This window comes from Anolis sagrei, chromosome 1, assembly GCF_037176765.1.
Source record: "Anolis sagrei isolate rAnoSag1 chromosome 1, rAnoSag1.mat, whole genome shotgun sequence".
NCBI lineage: Eukaryota > Metazoa > Chordata > Lepidosauria > Squamata > Dactyloidae > Anolis > Anolis sagrei.
In genome coordinates this window covers 230,192,655-230,209,150 of record NC_090021.1, presented here as the reverse complement: position 1 = coordinate 230,209,150, position 16,496 = coordinate 230,192,655, and the positions used below count along the sequence as shown (strand labels likewise).

At 45.5% G+C, this 16,496-nt stretch overlaps 1 protein-coding gene across 1 annotated transcript; it reads right to left on the bottom strand.

Annotated features, from left to right (window-relative positions):
- Window positions 1-1,269: 1,269 nt before the first annotated feature.
- On the bottom strand, window positions 1,270-14,277 carry LOC132773718 (uncharacterized). The gene is made up of 7 exons (XM_060773155.2): window positions 13,652-14,277; window positions 7,027-7,233; window positions 6,163-6,333; window positions 4,902-5,033; window positions 4,221-4,393; window positions 3,116-3,364; window positions 1,270-2,775 (listed from the first exon to the last, which is right to left on the bottom strand). The coding sequence occupies exons 1-7, from the start codon at window positions 14,199-14,201 to the stop codon at window positions 2,578-2,580; spliced, it is 1,680 nt and encodes a 559-aa protein (XP_060629138.2). The 5' UTR covers window positions 14,202-14,277; the 3' UTR covers window positions 1,270-2,577.
- Between the last annotated feature and the right edge of the window lie 2,219 nt (window positions 14,278-16,496).

Here is a 16,496-nt window from a genome sequence, read left to right as displayed (position 1 = left end):
CTCGCCATCTTCCTGCCCTTTTTGACACCAGGGGGAATATGTACTATACTTTCATTGGCCTACTGTGATCTGTCTGTGTTACACAGGCAGGTCACATTTACAAGATGGAATATATATCTTCCAACGAGAGCTGATTGCTGGGAATTTCACATTACCTTGGGCCCCTTCCACACAGTTTGAATAAAATCCCACATTTTCTGCTTTGAACTGGAATATATGGCAGTGTGGATTCAGATAATCCTGTTCAAAGCAGATATTGTGGGATTTTCTGCCTTGATATTCTAGGTTATATAGCTGTGTGGAAGGGCCCTTGGTTATCTATGCCTATAACTATTACAAGAAAAATGTCTTTTCTATAATAACATTTTTATTGTAACAGTTTTTTATGGGTAGCGAGTATCTATTTTGGGAAATTAAGGGAGGAGAAATTATTGTTCTAAGGCCTCAGCGATGATCATACCTTGACAATAGTGCAGAGAAATAACAGTGTGTTAACAATCAGTCCCCCTGGCTGACTTCTCTTCCATGTTATATAACCTGAAACCACTTGCTTCCCAGTGAAATCAGATGACCTGGCTCCCATCTTCTCTCTACAGAATGATTAAAGTCGCACACAGCTCCAAAGATTGCTGTAAATGAAAGCATCCCTTGGACATGATATTGTGGCCTCACTAGGCCTTGGCACCTCCATAGAGAAAACCAAGGTGCCAGAGGAACCCAGTAGATTTATGGCTATGCAAGGGCTCTTGGAAGCAACAGAAAAATGGCATGGAAGTTGTGGGTTAAGGGTCAAGTCGTTTACCCTGAAAGGTAAGAATGGAAGACTTTAGACCAGAAGGGCATTAAGAACTGTGTTGGAATTATCAAACTGTGCATCCCTCCACAACAAGAAACGAGAAACCAGTTTTCCTCCTGCCTCTAACTGGACAATATTTTCTGCAGTTTTAGTAGTCAGGGCCCCCATCTGTTTTATTTCTTCTTACCAGAGCTAGCTCTACCAGGAGGCACATTTCCCCAAAGCAACTTAGGGGCAGGCTGTAGCAGTGAGGTGCTGAGAACTATGCTACACCTAGGTTGGTGTGCCTCTGCCAGATGTAGTAGTGGGCATTGTGCTGCTGACAGCTTTGTATTAAAATTCAATTACCACTATGATCAGCTTTGAAATAAAAACTACTGTACATCTGGTCACTTGCCTCATGAAACAAAAGTGTATTGGCCAGCACTGCTTCTCAAACAAATCCAATGATAAGTAAACATTAACAGAAGGAGTAAGCCTTGTTGTCCTTTATTGATTTACACCATGTCTCCCCTGCCTTCTCTCAGCAGAGGGAGCTTTGAGATTTACATCCACAGAGATGGAACTGGATACATGTGTGAGAGAGACATAACCCTGTCTTACTCACTAGTGGAAGTGGGGCAAATTGCCACCTAGAAGGTAGATTGCAGTATAGTACCCATTTGGACGTGCCACACTTCCATGATGATCTATTCTATTGTCCTAGCATCTATTGCTCCCACTGCTCTGTTGATGGCTACCAGTGGTATAGTGGGTACAGGATACACAGGGGCAAAGCACCATCACTTTTTGACTTTCAGGAATGACATCTGTCATCAATCCCCTGTTCCTCTGAACTTAATTAAAATTTTAACAAGAGTTGGGTGTAGGTAGGGTGGAGATTTTTATTTTTTTTACCAAAACAGTGTATTTGGTGACCTATTCCTGTGGTCCAGGAAATAAATCTAGAATGGCTTTGCCATGAATAGTCAAGATGAAGACTACTGGACCTGGTTTGCTGATATGGCTTAATACAGCTTTCAACATTTCTTGGCTCTCTCAGCTATAGAGCCCATTATCACTATGAGCTCCTGCATGTCAGCATTTACCAGTACTCCACTGGTGGCCATATTCCCATTAATGGCTGGTGCTGGACCCGTGATCTATGACTCCCAATATTTCTGCTATATCCATGTGTTTGTGTATATAGGCTGAGTATCCTTTATCTGGAATACTCTGAAATCAAAACTTTCCACTTGGGTGGCTGAGATAGTGAGACCCTTACTTTCTGGTGGTTTAATGCACGTTTCATACACAAATGTATTACAAATATTATGCATAAAATTAACTTCAAGCTATGCATATAAGGTATATATGAAACATAAATTAATTTTGTGTTGAGACTTGTATCTCGTTTCTAAGATATCTCATTATGCATATGAAAATATTCCAAAACCTGAATTACAGAACCTTTCTGGTCCCAAACATTTCAGATAAGGGATGCTCAACCCTATATTTATATATTCTTGATAATAATGTAAAATCAAGGTTTGCTAACCTTGGATTCTCATTTTGGCCTTAGCTACTTAAAATGGTCTTTGAGAGTCCAGCACAGCAGCTTACTAGGAATGCCTCGACCTATCCCATGTTCCCCAGCCATTCTATGCCAACTCCTTGGACAGCCTTCAAAGTAATTCCACTCCGTCCCAAAAGGTAAACATCTTTGTGGGCAAAGGAAAAAGCTACAGCATGTCTGGCTGGGATCTTGAGGATAAACCCAGATCCATAACCCATCAGGCGGCTCATTCATCCTCCTGTGGCAGCTGCTGGTGCCTACTCTGATACCACAGCATTGTAGGAAGGTTTTGACATCCTTGGTAGCGGCGCTGGCGCTCCTCCTCGCCCAGGGGTGGCACAGAATGGCAAGGTGCTCCTGCTAATGTGACATTGAGTAGCTGGGCTGGGACACCAGAGGCCAAGACTGCAGACCAGGGGCCCACCTGCAAGAAAGGAGAAATGGCTTCGTTTTGACCTACTGCTCGGTGGTTCTTTCTCCTTTTTCTCAAAAAGGAGAAAGGCTGGAATCTCACGGGTATTAAAGTGGAACCACAATGCTATATTTCTTCAGTGCAAAATGACCCCGGACTCCATGGTGGCTTCCCAAACGACAGAGGAAAAGACCCCTGTCACTTGCAGGGGCAGATGCCTGATAAGTAGGGTTAGGGTGGTTGAGCTGGGAGATACTACTTAGCTACATAGCTAAACTTATATATAAGTAGATGATACAGAATTGCAGCCATGGCCTCTCATGTATATGGCTGTGCTTTTTGTGTCACTTACCGGCAAGATATGCTGGAGCAGACACTGGTCAGGCTGCAGCCCTGCCCAGAATTCAGCAAAAGCTGAACCACCAGTGGTAGCTCCATTGCTGCGGACTAGCACCACATTGGGATGGCGTCGTGATGCCCGTAGCTTCTTTGCCAATGGCCCTGGATAGCTCTGGTCAAGAAAGAGGAGGACCCTACGGGCATTGCAGTTCTCCAGGTCAGCTAAGAGCTCTGTGATGGGGTACCTCTCCTTCGGATCAGCCTGTTAGTAGAGAAGTGGAAAGAACAGCTCATCAGCACCTGCCCTTTTGTTGCAGCCCCCCACCCCACAACTCTACAGTTCAGAGATCAAGGGAATTCCACTGCCTGGGAGTTAAAAGGAGCAGATTAAATAGGAAAGAGCAGGCCAGGGCCAGCACCCACTGCTTAGCTGGCCTTGCTTTCTCCCTGCAGGCACACATGAAAGAGCTGGACAAGCCTTTGAAGGGAACAGATGAGAGGAGAGGGCTGAGTCCCCACCTGCAGTTCTGTCAACATCTCTCTGCCTTCCATGATGGTCTGTCCAGGACATGCTGGGACAGGTGGGATGACCCCCCCTCCTTGCCAATTCTACATCCCTTTCCCAGAAAGAGTGGATCCCTTCACTTTCCACTTTCAGTCAATGAAGCCCTTGCCACCAAATACAAACTTAAAATGGGCAGAGAAGCCTCTAGAAGAGATATTGCTGCCTTGCTTCTGAATAAGCATCTTTGTACTTTCCATGATGGCTGAATTTCTCTTATGGTGTGCAGCTATGGCTGTCCAACTTGGTAGGAGAACATTTTCTACCATACCTGAGCGCAGTATGCCGGTGTGACACAAAGACAACCCTGTCCTTCACCAAAAGGTGAAAGATCAGTAGAAACAGAGAAGGGGGCAGTTGTCTGTGCAACTTCTCTGTAAGACAGTTATCTCCCGTAAAGTGGAAGACTCCTTTGGACTGCAGCGATTGAACTGACTGATTTCTTTGTAATGAGAATGAAGGGTGCAAAGACTAGTACCAGGTGAGAATATTCAGACAGACAGCCCAGGCGCCAAACAAGCAGCCTCCCCACATTTTTCACCCCAACCGTACTCACAATGCCATTACGGTTGGAATCCCACAAAAGCATCGTGCCATCACTTGCTGCTGGGCTGTTGAGGTAGAGCACCAGTGAGTCGGCACAATGGAGACTCCTGCAGAGCAAGGCGAGGTGGGAGCGGATGGCCAGCTTCTCTGTGGCGGGATGCACTTCACCCATCTCCACAGCCACTGGCCAGGAAAGAAGAGGGAAACGTCAACCAAGGCCTTCCTTCACCTCTGATCTCCAATAACATTTACATACCTTTTCTAACCATATTCAAGAACCACCCATCACCATCCTGCCCTTTAAGGAAGGAGGCATCCATTAGGAAAAATGGAAAAATGGACCAGGCTCTCATGCTGCAAGAAAGCCACTCTGTCTGTGTCACTCAGGAAGCAGTGGGAGCAAGAGCTTCTGGGGAATGTTGGGGCCATAGAGGTGATCAATAATAGAGAAGAGTAGGACAAAAGTTTTGGGAAGCTTAGTTTTTGGACTAGAACTGCCAGTACTCCCTGGCTGGGAAAACCTGGAAGCCATAGTCTCACTTTCCCAATTTTTTCTAGCTCTAGAGAAGTACATGGCAAAGACCCAACAGATGGTGAAACCACGAGGAATCCTGCTTTCTGACCAGCAGTACTGACATTCAAGCAGTATAGGCAGGAACTCAATGGTGTTTCCCAGTTCTTTCACTTGTACCTGAGGCCTGTCCCTCATTTGCAAAGAAGGCCTTGATGTGCTCCTGACGGAAGCCATTTCGCTGAAGCATCTGGTAGAAAAGCAGGAGGTTCTGGGCATGGTGGGGGTAGGTCACTTGCTCCTGCCAGCCACCTACAGAGGAAGCAATATCAGAAATCCTGGTAATTGGGAAAGGAGAGGGAAATAGCCCTGGCTGGAAGAATTCAAGAAAGGCGATAGCATGGATAGGAGTAGCAGAATTCTAGAAGCAGCCACTGGAAAGGTGGCTTTCTCACAAATTTTACCTGTGAAGGTAATGGGACTGAAAGATCTCTGCTGATCACAGGTTCTGGGAAGGCTCATAGGGGAGACCCAGTCTATCAAAAAACCTGGACAAGGCTTACAGAGCTTTATAGGTCATAACCAGCACTTTTAATTCTGCTGAGGATCAAACGGGGATGTCGCATGATCCCTGGAGCGGGGGTGTCGCATGATCCCTGTAACAGTTTCAGTTAATGCTCCAGTTGCTGTTCTTTGTACCAAATGAAGTTTCCATACACACTTCAAAGGCAGTCACATGTCAAGTGTATTACAGTAATCCACATGGGATGTAACAAAGACATGTACACCACAGTGAGATCAGACACCTTCAGGGACAGGTGCAGTTGGCACAAGCATCTCTGGCCCTCACAGAAACCTGGGCCTCCAGATTCAAAGATGAGTCCAGGAGTACACCTAAACTGCAAACCTGCATATTCCAGCACAAGCTGTATCCCTATTTACTGATCAGCCGAACCAGGAAGACCTCTATTTCCTATTAATTGGGCTTCGATTTGTTTGCCTATATCCACTCCATAATTGATTCTAAACACTGGTTTGGAACCAAAGCTTAGGTGGAAAGGAGAAACAGAAATGTTATCACCACAGTGGTAGCAACAAAGCTCAAATGTTTGGGCAACACATTCATGAATTTTTTTAATAGCATGGAGGACAATATAGAGCCCTGTGGGATATCACAGCTCAATGCCAAATAGTGAACAGGAATATCCCAGAACCACCTTCAGGGGTTGCCCCTCTCTAAAGGGCTAAGCTTACATCTTCTGGAACTAATGCTGCCTTTCAAGGACATGCAGGTCTGTTATACCTGTGCCCAGAAAAAGAAAGCAAACTCCACAGTTTGGGGCTATGATTGGGTTTGCTGTATTTCAAGGCTCGGGCCACATTCCCCCACACTAGCTCCAGATGTAAACAAAGAAACCCAGCCATTCTATAGGCCACAAACCTGCAATCAGCACTGCATGGTCACACGTCTGATACATGCGGCATGATTTGTACATGGGGAGCTGCTGACGATGGCACCGCCGTGTATTCTTGTTGAGTTCACAATAAGCAGCTGTGGAACTGGAGCTAACCAGGGACAGAGGCTGAGGACACAGGCTGAATCCATGGAGATCTGCAAAAGGAAAGAAAAAGCTGGGGCAGGGTGGGAGCATGAATTGTCCTGAAACTGGATGCTGGAAAGAAGAAAAGCAGGGCAGGAATTCTGTTAGGGACGCATGCAATTGTAAGTCTCCCTAAGGAAGAGCTAGTGTTGGACTATGAAGGCCAGAGTTTGAGTTCTTGCTTGGGCATGGAAAACAACTGGGTGACCTTGGACAAGTCAAATTATCGCAGCCTCAGGAAAGCAAGGGCAAACACCCTCTGAACAAATCTTGCCAATGATCAGTTCGACCCAGAGTTGCCATAAGTCAACAAACAGCAAACATGTCATTGGTGGGGCGGGGCACTGAGGAGGTTGTTATTCCCTTCCTTGTAATGCCTGGCGATACAACAATAAAGCCATATAACCATACAGTCCCCAATCATGCAGACTCAGACTCAAATGCCCCCTGCTCTGATATTGCTTGTTTTTCAATGCTTACTTTTAACTTGTTTTGTTGGGCATGTCCCTTTGTAAGCCACCCCGAGACCCGAGATGGAGGTGGGGTATAATAATAATAATAATAATAATTATTATTATTATTATTATTATTATTATTATTATTCAGTAATTTATGGGTATCAAGTTGATCTGATGCTTTCCTCTCCCCCCTGCCCTTCATGATTGCTAATGTGCCTCCCTCCGAACACCAGTCCGGGTACGCACTCATGCAGTGCAGGTTTTGCAGGTGTTTGGGGTCCTGGGCTGCCACCACTGTGGGCAAAAAATGGATTTCACAGAGCCCAACTGGTGCCTCTTCCCGCCGGACACGTCCTGATGCCCGCTGGCTCCATCCCTTGCCACGTCCCGGCCTGCGCTTCAGCTGGTTCTCACAGTGGTTCCTCTGGGCAGGGGTCAAGCACTCATAGCTGCCTGGAGGAAATGCATGAGCACATTTGGAATAAAAACCTTGTAGAAGCTTCATGGGTACACCCCCCACACACACACACAAAAACAACAACAACAAAAATCATCTCAGTGTTTCAATGGTAACTGAACTAGATGAATGTTTTCTCAATTGTAAAGATAACCAAAGCCTGGAGAGTTACATTTGGAAAAGTTATCTGCCACCTACTCTAGGAATTCTCCATCCAGCACAATCACTGCCTAGATTGGAAAGAGGATAACAGTCCAAAAATTAAATTTAAAGCTCCAAAAAGAACATTCAGGACCTTGTGTCAGCTTGTCAGAGCCGCCACTCCTCCCTTGACAGCGAAGTATTAAAGGATTACACTAGAAAGTGCCATTCATGATTTCCTGCTATACTCTGATTGTGTCTGAGGAAAAACAGAAGCCAGTTAAATATGCTAAGAATTGTGGGCCCGTTATGCATGTGAACAAATTAAATAAAGAAATACAAACCAAAGCTGGAATTCAATAGGACACTTAGGAATACATAATCCAGAGTTATGAATTGGTGTTTGATTTGTTTATTTATTAAATTACGGAATATTGGGTGACCATAAAATTTTCTTGATTCCCACTTAACAAGCAGCAGACGCCTTGGTCTCCTATTGAGATCAGGAAGCAGCTGACTGATTTTTTCCATGACCTCTCAGACAAGAGACCTCCAGTTTGAGAACGGTGACAGGGATCCTGTTTCTGATGGTCACACTGGAGATTGTTCACAGGATGAAGTGGAAGAAGTGGAAACATCAGCCAGATGCTTTTCAATTAACAGAGAAAGCGATCCCTCTCACTTGCAGTGGTTGCTTTCTGTCATTAAGTAAGGATGGAGAGGGTCAGGCTGAGAGGATACTACTTAGCCACATAATCTAAGGTAGTTATAGCATAGCTCATCATGGCCACAACAATCAGGTATTCCCCACACAGCGCAATCTCAGTGTTCATTACTTCTCTACTGTATATCACTCCAAAATAAGTCTCTTTCCTCTACCCCAACTTGTAACCCCAACCTCTACCCCAACTTGTAACCATGGTCACTGTCAGTACTTTAAAGTGAAGCAGTAGGATGCAATGTTTCTTTTAAAAACAGGGACAGAAAAAAAAGGGTAGTGGTTGTTGTTTCAGCTGCAAGGTTTGGCTGATTAAGTCGTAAGATTAACTGATTTACAACAATGTTTATATAGATATAATTTATTAAAAAATTCATTATACTTAATTCATTACAAGCCAAAAGCTTGAACACTGTTCCAATCCTAAATATCTCAGCATCACCTTAGATCGAACACTAACATTTAAGAAACACTGTGCGAACACCAAGCACAAAGTAGCTGCACGCAGTAACATTCTGCGGAAACTTACTAATAGTGCACAGGGTGCAGACCCGAAATGAATAAGAACATTAGACCTGGCCTTGTCCTATTCAACTGCTGAGTATGCCTGCCCCGTCTGGCATAAATTTACCCACACAAAGCAGGTGAATATAGCACTGAATGAGACATGCAGAATAATCACAGGATGTCTTAAACCTACACCTGCTGATAGACTTTATAAGCTAGCTGCTAGCTGGCATTGCCCTCCCCCCCTCCCCCCCCCCCCCCCCCCCCGGATGTGTGATGGGAAATTGCTGCCAATTGCGAGAGAAATAAGGTTGAACACTGTGAAAGTCATCCACTATATGGCTATCAGCCTACTCCCAGTAGACTTAAATCAAGGAAAAGTTTTACGAGAACCACCACTCCTCTGTATGTTCCTCCAGCAACAGCAAGACTATCTTTCTGGGCAGCTAAACCAGGCAATCCCAACTGGATGGCACCCCGTGAGGGTCTTCTTCCAGGGGCAAACCAAGAATGGGCAACGGAACAGTCCCTGAACAGATTCAGAAGTGGAGTGGGCAGATCAACATGGCAAAATGGCACTACCTAAAAGAATCCTCCACCTTGTGCAATTGTGGAGCAGAACGAACAACTCGGCATCTTATGCTTGCCCTGCCTCATGCACAGAGGAAGAACTCTTCAAAGCTACAGACAATGCAGTTGTGGTCACCCACTTTTGGTCTTAAACTATCTAGCAGCTTGTGATCGCTTTATTTTATCTGTTTTAAACTTATTTATTTATGCAATGTTTTTGACACAAAATAAATAAATAATAGTTAATTCATTAAATGTTATTATTCCAATAGCAGCAGTGTTTTTCTATTGCAGTGGGAATAACTGAAAAGAGGAATACAAATCGTTATATGAAAAATTGCCCCTGGTGGCGCAATGGGTTAAACCCTTCTTCCAGAAGAACCGAAGACAGAAAGATTGGAAGTTCGAATCTGGGGAGAGTGCAGATGAGCTCCCTCTGTTAGCTCCAGCTCCCCATGCAGGGACATGAGGGAAGCCCCACACAAGGATAGTTATACATCAAAACATCCGGGCGTCCCCTGGGTAATGTCCTTGCAGACAGCCAATTCTCTCACACCAGAAGCGACTTGCAGCTTCTCAAGTCGCTCCTGACATGAAAAAATTGTGATATTAAGATGTTTTTAATTTTATGTTTTAATTGTTTAAATGTCTGTTTATGTTTTATGCTTAATATGATTTTAATGGTTTAATTTATAGTTGTATGTTATCATTTTAGTTATTATGCTTTGGTTTTGTATACTGCATATACTTGAGTATAAGCCTAGTTTATCAGCCCTTTTTTAAGGCTTAAAAAGTCCCACTCGGCTTATACTCGAGTCAAGGTTATTTATTATTTTACTCTGTTATTATTATTATTACATTTATTATTATTATTTCGTATACTTCTACCCCACCCTTCTCAACCCCTGAGGGGGGACTCAGGGCGGCTTACAAAAAGGCACATCTTGGTGCCCACACAAATACAAAAACATATAAAACCAGTAATAAATTGTCAACAATTAAAACAATAAAACAACAATATATCACACAATCGATAGCCAATCTCAGACACATTTATGTTACTCTATTATTATTATTACATTTATCATTTTACTCTATTATTGCTGTTATTATTACATTTCCATTATTTTATTCTATTATTCTATTTATTATTTTATCTCTTTATTATTATTGGAAGGATACGTACACACATTTGCACTGAAAAAGGTTAGAATACCTTTTTCAGAGTTGGGCAGTCTTATCTTAAATGACAGTTTTATGTAAATATTCAAAAACATTTAAGCCACTCATTCCTCAATTAATGTAATAGTATTGGTATCTATTTTAATTTTGAAATTTATCAGAAGCTGCTACATTTCCCACCCTTGTCTTATACTCAAGTCAATCCGTTTTCCCAGTTTTTTGTGGTAAAATTATTCGGCTTATTTTCGGGCCGGCTTATACCCAAGTACATACGGTATATGTTGGCACTGAATCTTGCCATTACTTGATGTACACCACTTTGAGTCCCCCCAGAGGGTGAGAAAAGCTGTATATAAATGCAGCAAATAAATAAACCATGAATAATTGTGTTAAGCTATTAGCAATACTCAGAGGGGCACAGAGATTTCATCAACTGTACTTCTGTCCATTCTTTACCTGGCATTGGCCTCTTCCAGCACTCTTTCAATGGCAAATGCTACCTTGGTCTTTCTGGTTGCGGAATCACCATTCCTGCACAGTGATGAGTAACCTCTCCTCTCCTGCAGAAGCTATCGGTGCAAGTCTCACACAGGGAAAAGGGTTTTCCTGAAGGCACCACCGCCCTGGGCATCCTCAGTCCTTGTGTCTGAGTGAAGAAGCCCTGTAGGCTGGGCTCAAGTTGAGACACACACATACACAAAGAGAGAGTGCTCACTTGTTTACGGACAGCTCTCTTTCTATCTCTTCATGAGCAATGTATTGCTGGAAAGAGATCCTATGAGAACAGGATCCCTACTGAGTTTGTTTATCTGACGGGTGTTTGGGAGGTAGTTGAGATAAAGAGAAAATAGGAATGGATGGAAAGGGATCTCAGTGGAGCATCAGTTTGTCAGCTTTTCCTATTTCAGTGGCTTACAAGAAAAGGTTGAAGCCTGACCTATCCCAACCCTTTCAAAGTAAGCACAATACAAGCATCTCCACACACACCTCTCTCTTCTCCTTAACTACCACTATGCAGGCCAGAAACCATTTCACACTACAGAACTATGGTGTTATGATTCCACTTTAATTGCCACATTTGCAATGTGATCAGAGGCACCACTCTCTGGCTGATGTCTCCATGGAGTTATTTGTGCACTAGATTACAATTAGCTGGTATGAATAAGCAAAAGCTACCCTCAGAGACATCAGAAGGACATGTTATTGGGAACCATTTGGGACATCTTGGATGTAGCATCTTGTTGCTTGCAGCTTAGTTGAAGGCAGTGCAGAAGCCAAGGTTGCAAAGAGAAAGTATTAGGAGAGAGATAAGATCGGGTGGTGCATATAAATTACCAGTTGATAACTTCTATGAACAAGCCCCTGGGGTGTAGTGGGTTAAACTGCTGAGCTGCTGAACTTGCTGACTGAAAGGTCAGCAGTTCGAATCTGATGAGAGGGGTGAGTTCCCGCTGTGAATCCCAGCTTCTGCCAACCTAGCAGTTTGAAATATATATGTGAGATCAATAGGTACCACTTTGGCAGGAAGGTAACAGTGCTCCATGTAGTCATGCTGGCCACATGACCTTGGAGGGATCTATGGACAATTTGAACTCCCACCATTCCTAACAGCCTCAGGCCCTTTCCTTTTTCCCCTCAGCCACTTAAGCAGAAAAGGAGAAGTAAAGGAAAGGGCCTGAGGCTGTTAGGAATGGTGGGAGTTAAAGTCCAAAACAGCTGGAGGGCCCAAGTTTGCCCATGCCTGGTGTAGAATCATATAACCCAGTTCAAAGAAAATAATCTGGATTATATGGAAGCCATAGACTGTAGAATGAATGCAGCCTGGCTCCACTTTGAACCGCCAGGACTCAATCCAATGGAGTCAACGGATTTGTAGTTTGGTTTGTCTGTGTGTGTCAGGAGCGACTTGAGAAACTGCAAGTTGTTTCTGGTGTGAGAGCATTGGCCGTCTGCAAGGACGTTGCCCAGGGGACACCTGGATGTTTCGATTTTTTACCATCCTTGTGGGAGGCTTCTCTCATATCCCCGCATGGGTATCTGTAGCTGACAAAGGGAGCTCATCCGTACTCTCCCCAGATTCAAACCTCTGACCTATCGGTCTTCAGTCCTGCCAGCACAGGGGTTTAACACATTGCGCTACCAGGGGTCCTGTAGTTTGGTGAAGGAAGAGCCCTCTTGGACAGGCAAGGCTGAAGACTTTGCAAAACTCCAACCCTTTGAATCCCACAGTTAAAGTGGTGCCAAACTGTGTCCCTTCTCAAGTGTAGCTGTGCCCCAAAGGAGCGGGAGGGGTGATAGTATGATAGCTGGGTCTGGAAGCTCCGAGTGTTAAGGAGATGCTGCAAAGACGGCTGTGAATAAGGGAAATGAGAAGACGGAGTGAGAGTGGGAAGAGCAAAGGAAGAATAGAAAGGAGGGGACACTTAGGGTAAGGGTTAGGGCAAGGTTTAGGGTTTGGGTTACAATTAGGATAAGGGTTAGGAATTATGGTTAGGGTACGGGTTAGAGTTAGGGTATGTGTTAGGGTTTGTGTTAGGGTTTGGGTAAGGGGTTAGGCTTAGGCTTACGGTATGGTTCAGGGTTAGGGTAAGGGTTAGGGTTTCACCATTAAAGAACTCTTACATTCCTTCTATATTATCTCTTTCTGGCCTGGCTTACATTAGTTAAGTCTCTCTTGTGCAAACAGTGCTCCTGAAGGAGTGATGTGGCATCTCCGTAAGGCTCGGAGCTTGGTGATAGTATGATAGCTGGGTCCGGAAGCTACGAGCGTTATGGAGATGCCGCAAAGGCGGCTGTGAATAAGGGAAACGAGGGGGCGGAGTGAGAATGGAGAGAGAGAAGGAAGGATAGAAAGGAGGGGACGCTTAGAGTAAGGGTTAGGACAAGGTTTAGGATTTGGGTAAGGGTTAGGTGTTATAGTTAGGGTTAGGGTTAGGGTAAGGTTTAGGGTTTGTGTTTGTGTTAGAGTAAGGGTTTGGGTAAGGGGTTAGGCTTAGGCTTATGGTAAGGTTCAGGGTTGGGGTTAGGGTGAGGGTTTCACCATTAAAGAACTCTTACAATCCTTCTAATATTCTCTGTCTCCAGCCTGGCTGACATTATCTAAGTCTCTTGCGCAAACAGCGCTCCCGAAGGAAGGGATGCGGCATCTCTGTAACGCTCGGAGCTTCCGGACCCAGCTATCCTACTATGACCGGGGGAGGCAACCCGGGGGCCCTCTCCCTCCCTCCCTCCCTCCCTCCCTCCCTCCCTCCCTCCCTCCCTCCCTCCCTCCCTCCCTCCCTCCCTCATACACTCACCCAGGTAGAGCCTGTCCCGGCTCCGGCATCGGCGCGGGGAGACGTTGAAGTCCAGGTAGAAGAGGAGGATCGGGTGGCCGAAGCTGGCTCCGGGGCTGGGGTCCAGCACCAGGATGGCGTCTTGCCCCGCGGCCGCCGGGCGAGAAAGGGCTCCTCCGCTGGCGTTGTGGCTGCGGGAGGGCGCCTGGGGAGCGGCGGCGGCGGAGGCGCGGTCTCCCCACCCGTCGGGGAGCAGGGCGCGCAGCTTGGTCCCGGGGCGAGCGGGCGCCGAGACGTAGACGGCGGGCGCAGCGCCCTGCGAGGCGGCGGCGGCGGAGGAGGAGGAGAGGCGCGCCAGGCGCTGACACTGGGCCCGGGGAAGCAGCCCCCCGCGCTCGGGGCAAGGGCCCGAGGCCACGTGCCGCAGCGCCGCCGACGCCCACCGCGACACGCGCCACGCCGGGAAGCGACGCTCCCCCGACGAAGAAGACGACGACGACGGCTCTCCCGAGAAGGAGGACGAAACGGGGAAGGAGGCGAGCAGGGCCAGCGGCCACAGCAGCGCGGCCATGGGGCCGGAGCAGCCCTCCGTCCGTCCGGGAAGACGGCGCCCAAAGAGCACCAGCAGGAGGAGGAGGAGAAGGAGGAGGGGGCTGCCTGCCTGCCTGCCTCCCAGCCCCACCGACCGACCTCTATGCCCCTCTTTTCCTCCACTCTCTCCCCGCCCTCTTTCCTCCTCTCTCCTCTCCCTCTTCCTTGGAGGCTCCCCTCCCCTCCCCTCCCCTCCCTCTTCCAGGGTTTGCCATCCTTCCGACGGGGCGGTTTTCCCGGTCTGCTGTCCCAAGGCCTCCCGACAGCTAATGTTGGAGAATGCTCCCTGGTCAAAGTGGTCCCTGGTCAAATAAAGGTCAGGAACCACTGATTTAGAATCAAGGTAAAGGGATCTTTAGGCAGCTTAGGAAAAAAAAACAACCTTTGAAACAATAGATTAAAGGTAAAAGTAAAGGTAAAGGTAAAGGTTTTTCCCTGACGTTAAGTCTAGTCATGTCTGACTCTGGGGGTTGGTGCTCATCTCCATTTCTAGGCCATGGATGCTCAAGTCCCACTGTATGTAAAGGCATAGTAAAATGCGCTCCCTTGTCTAAAAGTTCAAACTCAAAGTTTGCTTTAAGGGAATGTTTTTTGTAGGGGAGGGGGTGTACAGCTTCTGGCTGCATTGGCTAAAATCTAACTACTAGACATATATCCATTGCTGAACGAGGAGTCAAAATTTAGATAATTCGCACTGATGTAGAGAGTTCACTCTGATTGGAACTGATAACTGGATTGTGGTCACAACTGCCACAAGTCTTTTCTTCATACATCCGAAGAGTCTCTGTGGATACAGGAGTGTACAAATGGATGTAAATTTGCCCTATTTAGGCAACTGTTGCAGCTCCCCCCCCACCCCCAATGACACAGTGGGTTAAATCGCTGATTTGAATCTGGAGAGCAGGGTGAGTTCCTGCTGTTAGCCCCAGCTTCTGCCAACCTAGCAGTTCATAAACATGCAAGTGTAGGTAGAGCAATAGGTACTGCTTCTACAGGAAGGTAAGGGCGTGCCATGCAGTCATGCTGGCCACATGACCTTGGAGGTATCTATGGATAACTCTAGCTCTTCTGCTTAGAAATTGAGATGAGCACCACCCCCCAGAGTTGGACACAACTAGACTTAATTTCAGGGGAAAACCTTTTACCTTTACTTAGGCAACTGCTGCATGCATCAGCAGCCCTAATATATCTAAACCAACATATGCATAGTTGGTTTGTCTGTGAATGAACTGTAATCCTTGTGCCTGCTGATAAGAGAGAACAAAAGGAAGAAAAAGTTCACTGAACTTTGTGCATGTTCAAAAAGGTCTGAATATAAAACCAAACTTCTCATCAATTCAGGGGGAGGGGGACTTTTTCTTAGCTCCTTACCCAGCAAGTGACTTAATCATTTACACTTACTGCAAAAAGGTATCCTGCCTTCAGTGTTTGGATAAAAAGCTCTGAAGGTTTTTGGACTAATTAATAAGGGGTACAGCAGCGAGCCCCAACACATTAAGAAACATTTGAACAAGTAGTAGTAGTCTCTGTGCCATTACCAGTGTATGGTTTTTGTTGAACATTGTCTGATGGAGCTTCAATGCTGCTGTTTGATTTTCTTACATTTAATTGTGTTTTTATCTGGATTGTTGTATTTTTCAATGCTTTATTTTAATGGTATTTTTGTTTAGATAGATAGTTTTCCTTTTATGTCTGATGGACTTTCTATCCAATACGTAAGCTGTCCCGAGACATGTTGAGTATGACAAAGTGCTGGCTTCTCCAGACCCAAGATAATAATCAATGGCAAACTTGAATCCCTTGCATTTGGCCCTATATTGCGGGCAGCTGTACTGAATTTACAGTCTAAAGTTGTTCAGGACTGTTTCCATCCAAGGAAATGGATGCTCCCTATACAAATGTCCTAGCTATGCCACAACTAACAGCTGATAGGACCATATCCCTGAACACACTTGCTCTATTACCAGATAGCATTGCCATGCCACAGTACTTTTTTGTTTTCCCATCCCAGCTCTCCCCAACCCACTCCTTTTATTTTTTTTCTCCCACCCAGAACATTCTGTAATATATTGGGGTATAATGAACACAACCTGTCATGCTTTATCATTTTTGTAACTCTGAATTCGTCTACTCTTTATCAGACGCTTGAACAAAAGAAGGACGTGATTCAAATTCAGAGCTAATCAGAATATCTTGACCACGTAGTGGCCCCAGTCATTAAGTGCTGCCTCCTGTTCACAAATTATTTAATATGTTCAGATAAGGTTTATTAAGC